At 36.4% G+C, this 17,512-nt stretch overlaps 2 protein-coding genes across 13 annotated transcripts in view; one reads left to right on the forward strand and one right to left on the reverse strand.

The window, feature by feature from the left end:
- Positions 1-17,512, reverse strand: part of TIGD4 (tigger transposable element derived 4) — an 827,821-nt gene that overhangs the window by 553,833 nt on the left and 256,476 nt on the right. The window lies entirely within an intron of this gene.
- The window catches only part of TRIM2 (tripartite motif containing 2), a 192,666-nt gene that overhangs the window by 120,476 nt on the left and 54,678 nt on the right, over positions 1-17,512 (forward strand). For all 12 annotated transcript variants that reach the window (XM_082463519.1, XM_082463520.1, XM_082463505.1 and 9 more), the window contains 3 exons: positions 1,329-1,394; positions 4,739-4,796; positions 8,400-8,548. In XM_082463519.1, the coding sequence (XP_082319645.1) occupies positions 1,329-1,394; positions 4,739-4,796; positions 8,400-8,548 (273 nt within the window). The remainder of the gene's footprint in view (positions 1-1,328; positions 1,395-4,738; positions 4,797-8,399; positions 8,549-17,512) is intronic.

Raw genomic sequence — 17,512 nt, forward strand, 5'->3', positions numbered from 1 at the left:
TTATTTTCTGTGAATATTTGCATTGAGGAAGTTTGGCGTTTTGAAAATTCAGGCTTTAGCTTTAGGTATATACCCTATATAAAATATATGGTAAAATTTATTATTAAAATACATTTCAGTTACATCTTTTTTAAAATATTTATTTATTTAATTTTATTGTTTATTTTCTTTATTTTTTTGGCTGCGTTGGGTCTTAGTTGCGGCACGCGAGATCTTTTTCATTGCGGTGCATGGGCTCTTCATTGTGGCCTGCGGGTTTTCTCTCTCTAGTTGTGGCACGCAGGCTCCAGAACACGTGGGCTCTGTAGTTTGCGGCACGCAGTCTCTCTCGTTGAGGCACGCGAGCTCAGTAGTTGTGGTGCCCGGGCTTAGTTGCCCCACGGCGTGTGGGATCTTAGTTCCCTGACCAGGGATCGAACCTGCATCCCTGGCATTGGAAGGCAGATTCTTTACCACTGGACCACCGGGTATGTCCCTCAGTTCCATCTTAATTATCTTAATTTCAAGTTAGCTAAAGGGTAGTGACAGGATAATAATAACCTGAAGTAGGCTTTCATTTTCTACTTGGACATGGTTTTCCTTCCTCCAGCCTGCCCTCCACAATGCTACCTAACTCTTATTGTGTCACTCCCTGCTTTAGAAATTGCTCAGTAGCTCCTTGTGGCCTGAAGTAAAGTCTGCTCTCTTTGGCTGGCCAGTCAGCCTTCCATAATCTGGCCCCAGACAACCTTTCTCATCTCATCTGCCACTCCACTTGTATAATAATCGTCCCTGAGTGTTTGTCTTTCTGGAGCATTCCATGTACTTCTGTAACACTGTGCCTGTGTGTGATCTGTCCAGGACACCCTTCTCACCATTTCTCAACTTGCCAAAATCCTGTTCATCTCTAGCCTTCCTAACTAACCCTCCTCCCTTTCCAGGGTGGAATTAATTTATTCTTTCCTGGGTAGCAATTTGTACATGTACCTGTTCGTTAATTATAAGTAGTTATGTCTATTTATTTTCCCTGAGAGATTAAGTCTTTTGAAGGTAAATACAGTGACTTATTGGATCATTTGATAAATACTGAACTTCTACAAAATGCCAGGCACTGTCTCAGTCACAGTTCTTATCATTATACTGGCAGCACCTACCACAAGGCTTGTCATAAAGTAGTAGCGTTGTTAAAATCCGTCTTGAGGCCTTGCTCTGAGAGTTATTAAACCTCTTGGTCTCAGATGAGACCATGCATTATTTCTGATAATGTTTTGAACCAAGTTGTCTTAAAAAGCATTGTTTTTGTTTTTGTTTTTAATTGCACTGTTTACTTTTTAACTTTTGTGCTTTAGTCGAAGAAAAAAGGACTAAGTGCAGAGGAAAAGAGAGCCCGCATGATGGAAATATTTTTTGAGACGGTAAGTCGTTTTCCTTAAGATTTTTAGTATTTTGTGTAATTTTCTCCTTAAGTTTATGTCATCCAGTGTTAACTGTACCTTTTTTATTAGAAATCAATAGTGAACAATTTCCTAAAGAATGAATAAAATTCTACAAACACTTGTGGTTCCTGTGAGCTGTGGAGCATGAAAGAATCCTATCCCAGGATTTGTAGAGTCTCTTCTATCCAGACTGCCCTATACTCTGGCACCATAATTAACTTTCTGAAGCATATATTTGATTGTGTCCCCTTTTACCTGAAAATAGTAATGATAATAGCTCACATCTACTGAGTGCTTCCTAGGTGCCATTCACTATTCTAAGCACTTGGTGTAGTTATCTGATTTTATCCTTTTTAACCCTCTGAGATCCTCATTCTACAGATCTGGACATCTGAGACACAGCCTAAGATACCAGCCCTGGATCTCAAAACAAGAAGTGATAGTACTAGGATAAAAACCCAGGGGGGATCATCTGATTATAGAGATAGTGGTAAATATAGCCTCTTTACATTTATAAGCCTGCATATGGTATAACACGTATGTGATGGTACATAGCCTCCTTAATTTATTCCAGTTATTCGTGCCTGCCACTAACAGGAAATATGTTTGAAGTTTCTGCTCCTAAGTGGCAGAACCAGGATTCAAACCCAGTCACCTGGCTCTAGAGCCTGTTTTCTTCACACGTTGCTGTACAATGGCTTTTCTTGCTTCCAGATTAAAATCCAAACTTTTGACCTACAAAAATATTAATTTCTTACGTCTTACCTCTTGACAGGACCTTCAAAGTCTGGTTTGGCCCCAACCTACTGGCCATTTTCATTATTTACAAATATCAATATGAAGAAAGTGGGGAAAACGGCAAAAAAGAATGTAAAATTAATAAGTAATGATAATACTTGACATTTTCATTTTGATAATGCAGATTCTCAGTGAAACAAGTGAAATATTGTGGGCACTTTTTTTTTAACTGTTTGCCCTTTAAGCGAAATCTTTCTAGTCTTACTTACATACAATGACTTACTAAAAGTCATTGGCAATTCAGAACAGAGTATCGTATTAATAATGATGATATGATTAGGACGATAAATTGATAAAGTTTGTAGGTAAAGATTATGACTATTTATTCTGCTGAGTTGAAATATTTTTCCTATGGTCTTAGAGCAAGAAAAGTAGATTTAATTCCTAGCAGGCAGTGGAAAGCTGGGGAGAGTGGTGAGGGAAATTAATTTGTTCTTTATGATATTGTTGGCTGTTTTTGATTAAAATTTTTTCAACTCTGCTCTCAATGACATTAAGACACTAATGACTAGGTACCATGACTATAATGAGTATTAGAGGTTAAAGAAGTTCAATAGTCAATGAGTTTTTAGGTAAAAATAGGAATTAATTGTATTAATTGATTGATTTCAGTTCATATATTCCTCTACATATTAATTCATATGAATACATACATAGATTTATTTGAAGTTACTAATTCTTTGCCTGTTACACTTAGGAAGAACATGGCCACAGTACAGCTCAAAGATAGAGAACTTGTACCTGAAGTCTGTTTTACCTAATAGCTTTGTGACGTTAAGCAAGTTACTTGACCTAAGTCTCAGTTTCTTCATCTCTTAAAAAGGCTAATAATAATTGTACCTAGTTCACAAAGTTGGTATGAGGATTGAATGAAATAATCTGTGTAAAACATTATAATGCTCAGGTCATAAGTGCTTAATTAAAAGTTATCTAACTTTATAACTGTGTGTCTTCCATGGTATCTTTACATATAGTTTTTTGTTTTTGAGAGCTAGAACCATTGTGTTCATCTCTCCTTTATTATCTCTTTAATGTAGGGGAGAACCAATATTTACTTGAGACCATTTTCTCTGTCCACTTAAATGACCACTTTGGTCCTGAGGCTAGTTCTTTGCAAGCCCATTTATTTACATAGCAACCCCACTGGGGCAGCCAGTATGTCTGGGGCTTTTCCTTGATAACCACATCTAGGCAGATGTCTCAATGAGTTCATGTTCTTTTTCCCAAGGTATTTGCGAATAGGTTTGATTAATCGGGTTTTTTTTAACGCATTAGAGGCCTGAAGTTAGTAATTTACTGCATGTTCTCTGAGACCCTACAGAATTCTCTTTTAACAGTTTATTCCCAGATGTGCAAAAATTTATTTCACACTCTAGAACCAATGACTTAGTATTTTCCTTAATTTACTAAATCTTAAGTGTACTGAGGTGAAGTTACTTTTTTCAACATTTTATTATTAAAGATGAAAGAATTTCACTATGAATACCTATATGCCCAGCTTAGATTATGCCGTTAACATTTTATACTCTACTTGCTTTATCATATATATATATATTCATCTATCCATTCCTTTATCCATCTATCAATTCATCTTTTTTGCAGGGGGTTGTATATCTGGGCTACTGATCTTTTGTCTGGTATGTTTTGTGAATACTGTCTTCCAGTCAGTCTTTTCAGTTTCTTAACAGTGTGCTTGGATGAGCAGAAGTTTTAAATTTTTATGATGTCTAATTTCCATCCTACTGAAGTTACCTTTTCAAGTTTATATTGGAAGAAATAGATCCCAGCTTTCCATAACAATAATCACAATAATTTTGTTCTAATTGCTGAATACTTCAGTCTTTTCAAATATTTCACTCTTATTATCCAAGTTCTTTTTACCGGTTCAGCCAAAGCTTATTACAAGAAGAAAGGAGTATTCTGCATAGATTTTTTTTCCAACCATAAGATTAAATATTCTCTGTGTATATCTTCCCATAATGTTTTGCTTTGCATGTGGTGGACATGCAGCATGTATAGGTGAATGACTGAAAGGCAGCCATGAATTGTATGTTTTTCTTACTTAGGTGTGGCTCTTCCATGAAACCTTAAATGTAATAAATCTTGACAGCTGTCTGTTTTGCTTTTAGTTAGAACTGCTAATCTGTGATATATGGTATATGCTAAGCAAAGCACTATTTGTGTTTTCTTCAAATCAGTGTCAGAGAAGCTGATTATCTCATGTTAACAAATGATTCATCATAACTAGATTTTATACTTCATTGGGAAGATGTTCTTTGCATTCTGCCCTCCAGTTACTTTAAAGAATTGTATGTTCATGCAAAATCTGTCCATTTTAGGTTCTGTTTAAGGTATTGAACAAGATAATTACAGTTTCTTCTAGCTCTAAAATTCTCGATTTTATTGCACTATTCACTTCCAGTCATAGTTTTTTAGTATAATATTTTATAAACATAATTATGGTAAATATAAATATATAGTAGAAAATAAATGCATGTTTTTCATCTTTCAACTCTTTTAAACAGAAAGATGTATTTCAATTAAAAGACATGGAGAAGATTGCTCCCAAAGAAAAAGGCATTAGTAAGTATCAAAAATGTGCCAGAATGTTTTGGTAAATACCCGTCATCTTTCCTGCAACAGTCTTTCACTTCATGGAAACGTAAATTTCTAGAGATGAAGAATGTTTATAAAAGTCCCTATATAGGACTTCCCTGGTGGCGCAGTGGTTAAGAATCCGCCTGCCAATGCAGGGGACACAGGTTCAATCCCTGGTCCGGGAAGATCCCACATGCCACAGAGCAACTAAGCCTGTGTGCCACAACTACTGAGCCTGCACTCTAGAGCCCGTGAGCCACAACTGCTGAGCCCGTGTGCCACAACTACTGAACCCCATGCACCTAGACCCTGTGCTCCACAACAAGAGAAGCCACCGCAATGAGAAGCCTGTGCATGGCAACAGAGAGTAGCCCCCGCTCACCACAACTAGAGAAAGCCCACGTGCAACAACAAAGACCCAACACAGCTAAAAATAAAATAAATAAATTAAAAAAAAAAAAAAGTCCCTGTATAATGTTTCTGGGCCATGACCATGATTCTTGTGTTTGACGTATCTGCTCTAGTGAAACTAAAGTGGAATATGCATGCATGCCTGTGTGCATGCACACATACGTATACATACACACAATTATACACATGTATTTATTTATGGGTATAATTTACTTCAAAAGAAGTAAAAACTTCATGTATGTTCTGGTATTTGTTAAATGTGATTTACATAGTGTATTAGTTTTCTACAGCTGCTCTAACAAATTACCATAAACTTAATTTCTACTTCACACAGTAGAAATTTATTTTCTCATAGTTCTGGAGGCCAGAAGTCTAAAATCAAGGTGTTGGCAGGGTTGGTTCCTTCTGGAAGCTCTGAGGGAAAATCCATTTTATGCTTCTCTCCTAGCTTCTGGTGGCTGCCCACAGTGCTTGGCTTATAGACACATCATTCTAATCTCTGCCTCTGCCTTCACATGGCCTTCCCCATTTTTTTTTTCTCCTCTTCTGTGTCTTATAAGGGCACGTGTTATTGGATTTGGGACCCACCCTAAATCCAGGATGATTTTATCATGAGGTCCTTAATTACCTCTCTACAGAACCTTTTCCAAAGTAAGGTCACATTCACAGGTTCTGGGGGTTATTTTTTGAGGGGTCACTACATATGATACGTATTTTTTTAAACCTTACTTTCTGATTATATAAGCTATACATGTTATTTTAACAGATTTGGAAATTACAAAGAATATAATAAAAATAAAAGTTGTTCATAATCCCTCTATTCTGAGATCACCACTGTTAACATTTTGGTGTATTTTGATATCTTATTCTTAGGTTCTGTTTATCTGTGTTTGTATGTATCTGTCCATTTCTCTGAGAGGGAACCATGCTGCATATACAGTTTTGTGTTCGTGTATTTTTCCATATACCATCATATCATCTACACTTTCCTATGTCATTTGCTTTAAAAAAAATGACTTACAACATCTGCATCTCCTAATGTTTCATTCTGTGGCCACCCACTGTGCCATAATTTGTTTAGCCCATTAGCTATTGTTGACCATCTAGGTTGTTACCAAATTTTGCTGCTAAAATTAATGTGTAATTAACATGCCATCCATAAATTTTTTCTAAGACTTATTTTTTAGAGTATTTTTAGGTTCACAGCAAAATTGAGAGGAAGGCACAGTATTTCTCCTGTACTTCCTGCCCCCACACATGCATAACTTCCCCTATTATCAACATCATTTACCATCGTACATTTGTTACAGTTGACAAACCTGCATGGACACATCATAATCACACTAAGTCCATAATTTACATTAGTATTCACTCTTAGTGTTGTACATTCTATGGGTTTGGACAAAAAGTATAATGACCTGGATCCATCATTATGGTGTCATTATGGTATCATACAGCATATTTTCACTGCCCTAAAAATCCTCTGTGCTCCTCCACCTATTCACCCCTTCCTCTCCCCCTGCTGTAAACTTTTTTCCACGTCTCATATTACTTCATTAGGAAATGTCCCCAGGGATAGAATAGAAAAAGAGACTTGCCTAGTTTTAGGCTTTTTATGTGTGTTCTCAAATTGCCTTCAGGAAAGGCTATTATACCCAAGTTTGTTTCTCAGAACTATTTTCATTTTTAGAATTCTTTGACATTTCATTTCAGTTTGTACTTCTTTATAAATGAGGTTGAATGTTTTGCATTTGGTGTAGACTTTATTTTTTTATTTATTAAATCTTTAACTAATAGATTTTATTAAATTGGGGGATCTGCTCTAGGAAAAATTAAAATGGTTTAAAATACGGATAATTTCTTGGTATAGTTTTACTTAATAGGAAGTAAGAATGGTTTATAATTTCAAACATTTGTGAAATATGACTTTGTATTTTTACATGCTATTTTAAAAACTCTTTTCTGATATTTAATCTTACCCCTAACCATAACATCCAATATATTTATTTATTTATTGTTTAATTTTACCTAGTAGTTTTGTTTTAGTTTCCTTAGCAAGAAAGGTAATACATGTTCATTGTTGGAAAAAAATACGAAAAATAAGCAAAAAGAAGGAAATAAGAATTGCCTCTTAACCTTAATTCAAGATAACTACTGTCACATAAGTGCATACTGTCTTTTAACTTACTTTTCTATATATTACATTTTGGATGTATATATATCCAGGCCATTAAATATTTTATAACGTAAATTTAATGAATGCATTGTATATCATTACAAAAAAAATACTTTTGAGTCCCATTATTGTACTGATTTCCAGGGTTTTGCTATTGAAAACAGTGCTTTGACAAGCATCCTTATACATATCCATCATTATTTTCTTTAGCTGAATTTATAAAAGTGAAATTTCTGTATAAGAGATATGCATAAACCTAAGGTTTTAGGTACATATTGATACATTTTTCCACCCATGTTGAGAGTACCCATTTCCCTGAACCCTTTATTACAATTTTTAGTGTTTTAAATTTGGTAGTCAAGAAATTGTATCTCATGCTTTATTTTGCATTTCTTCAATTATTAGTGGGTTTGAACATTTTTCTTGTTTATTGACGATATTATTACAAATATCGTACATTTTTAAAAATATTTATTTATTTTATTTATTTTTTTGGCTGTGTCGGGTCTTAGTTGCAGCATGTGGGCTCTTCGTTGTGGTGCGTGGGCTTCTCTCTAGTGTGGCGTGCAGGTTTTCTCTCTCTAGTTGTGGTGCGTGGGCTTCAGGGCGCGTGTGCTCTAGTTTGCGGCACGCAGTCTCTCTAGTTGAGGCGCGCGAACTCAGTAGTTGTGGCACGGGCTTAGTTGCCCCCGGCATGTGGGATCTTAGTTCCCCAACCAGGGATTGAACCCGCATCCCCCCTGCATTGGAAGGCGGATTCTTTACCGCTGGACCACCAGGGAAGTCCCTGACCATACATATTTTATAGATGCCCATTGATGTATTTTATTTTTCTGTTGGAGTATTTGTCTTCTTTTGTTATTATTTTTAAAAGCTCCTTATTTATTAACTTACTGACTCAATCTGTAATATTTATTGCAAGTGTTTCCCCAGTTATTGGCCTTTTAATTTGATTTATGATGTGTCTTAATATGAAGTCTTTAAAAAATTATCTCTCCTAGCTGCCATGTCAGTCAAAGAAGTCCTTCAAAGCTTGGTTGATGATGGTATGGTTGACTGTGAGAGAATTGGAACATCTAATTATTATTGGGCTTTTCCAAGTAAAGCTTTTCACGCCAGGAAACGTAAGCTGGAGGTTCTGGAATCTCAGGTACGCCACCACAATTTAAAATAATAGATTTGCTTTGTAAGAAAGAAATTTGTTTTACTTAATCCTCTTTCATTTAGTGGCTTCTGTTAAATTTTTAACATGCATTGTGGTACCATGACAATAACCCCATAACCAAGGTGGCTACTAAGTGACTAATGGGCAGGATACACTGGACAAAGGGATGACTCACGTCCCATGTGGTATGAAGCAGGAAGGTGCAACGTTTCATCATGCTGCTCAGAATGGCATGCAATTTAAAACTTATGAATTGTTTATTTCTGGAATTTTCCATCTAATATTCTCAGACTGTGATTGACCACAGTTAACTGAAACCATGGAATCTGAAACCACAGATGAGGGGACTACTATATAGGCAAGGAATGAAACTTTAGGGAAAGGGGCTGTGGACTTGTTTTGGGGTGAGGGGAGAAAGAATCCCGATTTTTCTGGAAGATAACAAGAACAGGAAAAGTTAATCAACAATAGTAAAGTAAATTAATTTCTCTCTGTTTAGAGGTTATATGAGATTGTGTTTCTTCACAGGAAAATCCTCCTGAAACACTACTTTTTAAAATGATGCTCCTGGGTTTAAGAAGGTTCAACTTTATGGGCAGTCTTCTTTCAGTCAGTGTTCTTAATTACAAGCAACACTAACTCTGGCTGACGTTAGCAGAAAAGAAATTTATTGAAAGATATAAGATAGACTTGCAGAATCATGGGGAAGGGTGGACACACAGTTCTAAAAGTAGGCAGGAACTGAGGGAAGGTACACAGCCAGAACACACCATGAAGCCTTTCTGATGAGGATACTGGTGCCTCAAACACTGCACCGAACTCTGTTGACATTGCTGACCTCAGAAGATAACTCCACTGGCACTCCTGGCTGAAGAACCAGATGTTGCTGCCACCAAAATAAAACAAACAAAAAACCACCAAGAAACTTCTGTACCAGCTCACAATTCTGGAGGTACATGAGACAAGCCAAGCCTTGGCCATGTGCCCACCACACTCTAGTTATCAGGGGAACTGGGGAAGTAAATAATTGGGGTTTCTAGTTTCTGTGGTGGGAGGTAGCTGCCTCCTTTTGGTGCCTGCAATTCGCCAAAATAGGAAGGGGGTTTGGATGCTCCCATGATAGATACATACCCACAAAATAAATCAAGAGAAAAAACTGAAAAAGAACACAGGGTTTGAAGTCAAAATAACAACAGCAGATTTATTGGATACTTACTTTCCTCTGTGTGTCAGATACTGTTCTAGGCATTTCGAATCCATTAGCGAACAAAGAATGGAAGCAGGAAACCAGGTAGTTAAGTTCTTGGAATCATCCAGCTATGAAGTAATGGTGGTTTGAACCAAGGTCATAGCAGCCCACCTACACCCCCTCAGCCCTAGGCAACCACTAATTTACTTTCTGTCTCTAGATTTCCTTGTTCTGGACATTTCATATGAATGGAATCACATAATATGTGTCTTTCTTGACTTGCTTCTTTCATTTAGCATAATGTTTTCATGGTTCATCCATGCTGTAATATGTATCCGTATTTCATTCCTTTTTACGGCCAAATAATATTCCATTATTTGGATATACCACATTTTGTTTGTCTCCTCATCAATTGATGGCCATTTATGTTATTTCCACCTTTTGACTGTTATGAATAATGCTGCTATAAAATTTCATGTACAAGTTTTTATGTGGACATATGTTTTTATTTCTCTTGGGAATTTCTGGGTCATATGATAACATTATATTTCATTGATTGAAGAACTTCCAGACTGTTTTCTAAAGTGGCTGCACCATTTTGCATTCCTACCAGTAGTGTATGAGGGTTCCAGTTTCATCACATCCTCACCAAAACTTGTTGTTACCTGACTTTTTGATTCCAACCATCCTAGTGGGTTTGAAGTGGTATCTCATTATGGTTATGACTTTCACTTCCCTTATGACTAATCATGAGCATCTTTTCATATGTTTACTGGCCATTTGTATATCTTCCTTAGAGAAATGCCCATTCAGATCCTTTGCCCATGTATCATCTCTTAAACATGATGCTGCATTTTTAAAATTATTATTAGAGTATCATTGATTTATAATGTTGTGTTAGTTTCAGGTGTACAGCAAAGTGATTCAGTTATATGTGTGTTTGTGTGTGTGTGTGTGTGTGTATTCTTTTTCAGATTCTTTTCCATTACAGTTTATTATAAGATATTGAATATAGTTCCCTGTGCTATACAGTAGGAGCTTGTTGCATATCTATGATGATGCATTTTTTTTTCCTTGCTAGGAAACAACATGCATATTCATCACTCAGGATTTTTTTTTAAACTTAGTTATGCAATTAAAAGCTTTATACAGGGTAATTTATTTTTAGGCCTTGTTACATTTTCCTGTCTTCATGAGTTTTTGTTCTTGCTTTTATCCCCTTTGAGAATTCTCTTGTCTTTCCTTTCTCCCTAGCCAGTTCTAAACATCTCCCCTCAGAAACCTTCTCAAGCTCCCATAGCTTACTGTGTTCTTGCCCTTCTATAAACTCCTGCAATATTTTTAGTTTTACCATAAATAAAATGTATGACTTTGGCAAATACTGCTGGTTGCCTGTCTAATAAACATTGCCCCCTTCTTCATTACTAACAAAACATTTACTATGCTGAGGGAGCAGTGTGTCTTGCTAAAAAATGTTTATCTTCCCAGATTCCCTTGCATCTAAGAATGGCAGTGGGAAACACTTTTGATGAATGAGATGTAAGTGGAAGACTAGCTTGAGGTTTCTGAGAAAATGTTCACTTTCCTGATAAGGCAAAACCCCTTCTTCTTTTCTGTGATATGGACATGAGATCATATTGTGACACTAAGGTAACAAGTGTTAGGATGAAGACGTTCCCTAAGAATGGCCGGGCCTGGATTAAAAGGGTTTGGGTCTCTGGTGGGATTTTGACACACTGCACTAGCCTTGGACTGCCTTACCTCTGGACTTCATATTGCATAAGAAAATTAAGCCCCCATTTAATGTAGTTTTAGTCAAATACTCTCTTTGTATTCTAAAAGTATATATCCAAAATGGATAAATTTGCTTTGAAGACTTTTTTTATATAAATGTGACTTAGATCTTATATTAGTTATCTATTGCTGGAACAGAACTGCATACCCCAAAACTTCATGGCTTAAAGAAACAAACATTTGTATCTCACAGTTTCTGTGGATCAGGTTTAGTTAGGCTCAAAGTCTCACATGAGGCTGTAGTTTAGTTAGGGTCAGAGTCTTACATGAGGCTGTTGTCAAACTGTTGGCCAGGGCTGCATTCTCATCAGAAGGCTCATCTGGGAGAAGATTTACTTCTGAACTCAATCTTAATGGTTATTGGATTTAGTTCCCTACAGGCTATGGGGCTGAGGTCTTCAGTTCCTGGAAGGTTATTGGACTGATGGCCTTAATTCCTTGATAGCTTTTAGCCAGCTCCCTCCCTCATTCCTTATATCATGGGCTTCTCCATAGGACAGCTCACAATGTGGCAGCTGCCTTTCCTCAGAGGAAATGTGTGTGGAGAGTCCAAGACAGAAGCCACAGGGTTTTTTGTATCTTAATCTTGGAAATGACATCCTATCACCTCTGCCTCATTCCATTCCCTAGCAACAAATCATTAAATTTAGTTCACATTCAAGGAAATACATACATGGGCATAAATACCAAGAGGCAAGGATCATTGGGACCATCTTAGAGGATATGTATCACAGATTTTTCATTCTTTTTACTTCCCAAATGTATAAATCTTATCTTTTTGATTATTTTTTGAAAAATAGCTTTATTGAGGAATAATTGACATACCAAAATTGCTCATATTTAAAGTTTATATACTGATAAGTTTTGACATATATATACATCCATGGAACAATCACCACCATCAAGATAAGGAACATACCCATCACCCCTAAAATTTTCTTCATTCCCCTTTTTAATCTTTGTCTCCTGCCCACTGCCCTCCCCCACCCCCCAACACACACACACACACACACACACACACACACACACACACACACACTGCTTCCCGTGCCCCCATCCCCAGGCAACCACTGATTTGCCTTCTGCCATTATACATTAGTTTATATTTCCTAGAATTTTATATTAAGGGAATCATGCAGTATATACTCTATTTCCTGGCTTCTTATACTTAGCATAACTAAGATGTATCCATGTTGCTGTATATGTTACTCATGCATTTTTATTGCTGAGTGGTATTTCGTTGTATAGATATACAACAGTTGTTTACCTGTTGATGGACATTTGGGGGTTTTGTTTGTTTTAGTTTGGAGTTATTATAAATAAAGCTTCTATGAATATTCGTATATGTCTTTGTATGAACATATGTTTTCATTTATATTGTGTAAATACCTAGGGACGGAATGGCTGGATCATATGGTAGGTGTGTATATAACTTTTTAAGAGATTGCCAAGACTGTTTTCCAAAGTGCCTGTGCCATTTTAGATTCCTACCAACAGTGTATGAGAGTTCTGGTCTCTCCACATCCTCATTAATACTTGGTATGATACCCATTCTAATAAGTATGTAGTGATATCTTGTGGTTTTAGTTTCCATTTCCCCAGTGACTAACAATGTTGAGTATTTTGCATGTGTTCGTTTGTCATCCATATATCTTCATTGATGAAGTGTCTCCATACAGATCTTTTGCCTTTTTTTAAATCTATATGTTTGTTTTTATTATTACGTTTAGATAGTTCTTTGCACGTTCTGGGTACAAATCCTTTAACAGATAAATGCTTTCCAAATGTTTTCTCCCAGTCAGTGATTCGTTTTTTCATTTTCTTAACTGTGTTTAGGAGAGTTGAAGTTTTAAGTTTTAGGGAAGTCTGGTTTATTAACTTGTTTCTTTATGGTTGGTGTTTCTGGTATTGTTTCTTACCTTCTTCCAGACAGTTATTCATGCCTGAAACTAGCCATAACAGGTGCTGATTAAGCATTTCTTTTTTGACTTAAACCAGAGATAATCTGGCCAAATGTACGCATTTCATTTCTTCGCCTCTGGATTTAACATAATCTCTATTTAGCAAGTGAAGGAGTTTGGCATAAAAAGTAAACAAGAGATTCTTGCTAGGGTAATGAATCTATTTTTAATAAGTGAACTTAATATCACTGTTTATTTATTCTGAAATAGGGATAAGATGTTCTAATTAGTTACTGTCAATATACTCCTTTCCCTACTGGTCTAAGAGTTGGCTTCCAGTGTGCTTTGTGACATACTCCTATCTTCACAGCCCCATTTATAAGCTGGAGGTCAAAGCTTAATCTCACACACTTGCTCAGAAGTCACAGTTCAAGTCATAGGCAGTAGGTCCTATACCTTCTGTTCTCAGCACTGCAGAGTGAGATTTTGATATGTCGTTCATAAAAGATTTATATCATTTGGCATTTGCTATAAATATTAAAAAACACACACACACACAAAAACTCAGTACCGAGAAGCAGGAAGAACTACAGTCCTGCAGCCTGTGGAACACAAACCACATTCACAGAAAGATAGACAAGATGAAAAGGCAGAGGGCTATGTACCACATGAAGGAACGAGATAAAACCCCAGAAAAACAACTAAATGAAGTGGAGATAGGCAACCTTCCAGAAAAAGAATTCAGAACAACGATAGTGAAGACAATCCAGGACCTCGGAAAAAGAATGGAGGCAGAGATCGAGAAGATGCAAGAAATGTTTAACAAAGACCTAGAAGAATTAAAGAACAAACAAACAGAGATGAACAATACAATAACTGAAATGAAAACTACACTAGAAGGAATCAATAGCAGAATAACTGAGGCAGAAGAACGGATAAGTGACCTGGAAGACAGAATGGTGGAATTCGCTGCTGCGGAACAGAATAAAAAAAAGAATGAAAAGAAATGAAGACAGCCTAAGAGACCTCTGGGACAACATTAAACGCAACAACATTCGCATCATAGGGGTCCCAGAAGGAGAAGAGAGAGAGAAAGGACCCGAGAAAATCTTTGAAGAGATTATAGCTGAAAACTTCCCTAACATGGGAAAGGAAATAGCCACCCAAGTCCAGGAAGCTCAGAGAGTCCCATACAGGATAAACCCAAGGAGAAACACGCCAAGACACATAGGAATCAAATTGGCAAAAATTAAAGACAAACAAAAATTATTGAAATCAGCAAGAGAAAAACAACAAATAACATACAGGGGAACTCCCATAAGGTTAACAGCTGATTTCTCAGCAGAAATTCTACAAGCCAGAAGGGACTGGCATGATATACTTAAAGTGATGAAAGGGAAGAACCTACAACCAAGATTACTCTACCTGGAAAGGATCTCATTCAGATTTGATGGAGAAATCAAAAGCTTTACAGACAAGCAAAAGCTAAGAGAATTCAGCACCACCAAACCAGCTCTACAACAAATGCTAAAGGTACTTCTCTAAGTGGGAAACACAAGAGAAGAAAAGGACCTACAAAAAAAACCCAAAACAATTAAGAAAATGGTCATAGGAACATACATATCGATAATTACCTTAAACATGAATGGATTAAATGCTCCAACCAAAAGACACAGGGTTGCTGAATGCATACAAAAACAAGACCCATATATATGCTGTCTACAAGAGACCCACTTCAGACCTAGGGACACATACAGACTGAAAATGAGGGGATGGAAAAAGATATTCCATGCAAATGGAAATCAAAAGAAAGCTGGAGTAGCAATACTCATATCAGACAAAACAGACTTTAAAATAAAGAATGTTACAAGAGACAAGGAAGGACACTACATAATGATCAAGGGATCAATCCAAGAAGAAGATATAACAATTATAAATATATATGCACCCAACATAGGAGCACCTCAATACATAAGGCAACTGCTAACAGGTATAAAAGAGGAAATCGACAGTAACACAATAATAGTGGGGGACTTTGACACCTCACTTACACCAATGGACAGATCATCCAAAATGAAAATAAATAAGGAAACAGAAGCTTTAAATGACACAATAGACCAGATAGATTTAATTGATATTTATAGGACATTCTATCCCCAAACAGCTGATTACACTTTCTTCTCAAGTGCGCACGGAACATTCTCCAGGATAGATCACATCTTGGGTGACAAGCCTCAGTAAATTTAAGAAAATTGGAATCATATCAAGCACCTTTTCTGACCACAACGCTATGAGATTAGAAATGAATTACAGGGGAAAAAACACGAGAAACACAAACACATGAAGGCTAAACAATACGTTACTAAATAACCAAGAGATCACTGAAGAAATCAAAGAGGAAATCAAAACATACCTAGAGACAAATGACAATGAAAACACGATGATCCAAAACCTATGGGATGCAGCAAAGCAGTTCTAAGAGGGAAGTTTATAGCTATACAAGCCTACCTCAAGAAACAAGAAAAATCTCAAATAAACAATCTAACCTTGCACCTAAAGGAACTAGAGAAAGAAGAAAAAACAAAACCCAAAGTTAGCAGAAGGAAAGAAATCATAAAGATCAGAGCAGAAATAAATGAAATAGAAACAAAGAAAACAATAACAAAGATCAATAAAACTAAAAGCTGGTTCTTTGAGAAGATAAACAAAATTGCTAAACCATTAGCCAGACTCATCAAGAAAAAGAGGGAGAGGACTCAAATCAATAAAATTAGAAATGAAAAAGGAGAAGTTACAACAGACACCACAGAAATACAAATCATCCTAAGAGACTACTACAAGCAACTCTATGCCAATAAAATGGACAACCTGGAAGAAATGGACAAATTCTTAGAAAGGTATAACCTTCCAAGACTGAAGCAGAATGAAATAGAAAATATGAACAGACCAATCACAAGTAATGAAATTGAAACTGTGATTAAAAATCTTCCAACAAACAAAAGTCCAGGACCAGATGGCTTCACAGGTGAATTCTATCAAACATTTAGAGAAGAGCTAACACCCATCCTTCTCAAACTCTTCTAAAAAATTGCAGAGGAAGGAACACTCCCGAACTCATTCTATGAGGCCACCATCACCCTGATACCAAAACCAGACAGAGATACTACAAAAAAAGAAAATTACAGACCAATATCACTGATGAATATAGATGCAAAAATCCTCAACAAAATACTAGCAAACAGAATCCAACAACACATTAAAAGGATCATACACCATGATCAAGTGAAATTTATCCCAGGGATGCAAGGATTCTTCAATATATGCAAATCAATCAATGTCATACACCATATTAACAAATTGAAGAATAAAAACCATATGATCATCTCAATAGATGCAGAAAAAGCTTTTGACAAAATTCAACACCCATTTCTGATAAAAACTCTCCAGAAAGTGGGCATGGGGGAACCTACCTCAACATAGTAAAGGCCATATACGACAAACACACAGCAGACATCATTCTCAATGGTGAAAAAACTGAAAGCATTTCCTCTAAGATCAGGAACAAGACAAGGATGTCCACTCTCACCACTATTATTCAACATAGTTTTGGAAGTCCTAGCCACAGCAATCAGAGAAGAAAAAGAAATAAAAGGAATACAAATTGGAAAAGAAGAAGTAAAACTGTCACTGTTTGCAGATGACATGGTACTATACATAGAGAATCCTAAAGATGCCACCAGAAAACTACTAGAGCTGGTCAATGAATTTGGTAAAGTTGCAGGATACAAAATTAATGCACAGAAATCTCTTGCATTCCTATACACTGATGATGAAAAATCTGAAAGAGAAATTAAGGAAACACTCCCATTTACCATTGCAACAAAAAGAATAAAATACCTAGGAATAAACCTGCCCAGAGAGACAAAAGACCTGTATGCAGGAAACTATAAGACACTGATGAAAGAAATTAAAGATGATACCAACAGATGGAGAGACATAACATGTTCCTGGATTGGAAGAATCAATATTGTGAAAATGACTATACTACCCAAAGCAATCTACAGA

This window comes from Balaenoptera physalus, assembly GCF_965194825.1.
Source record: "Balaenoptera physalus genome assembly, chromosome: 5".
NCBI lineage: Eukaryota > Metazoa > Chordata > Mammalia > Artiodactyla > Balaenopteridae > Balaenoptera > Balaenoptera physalus.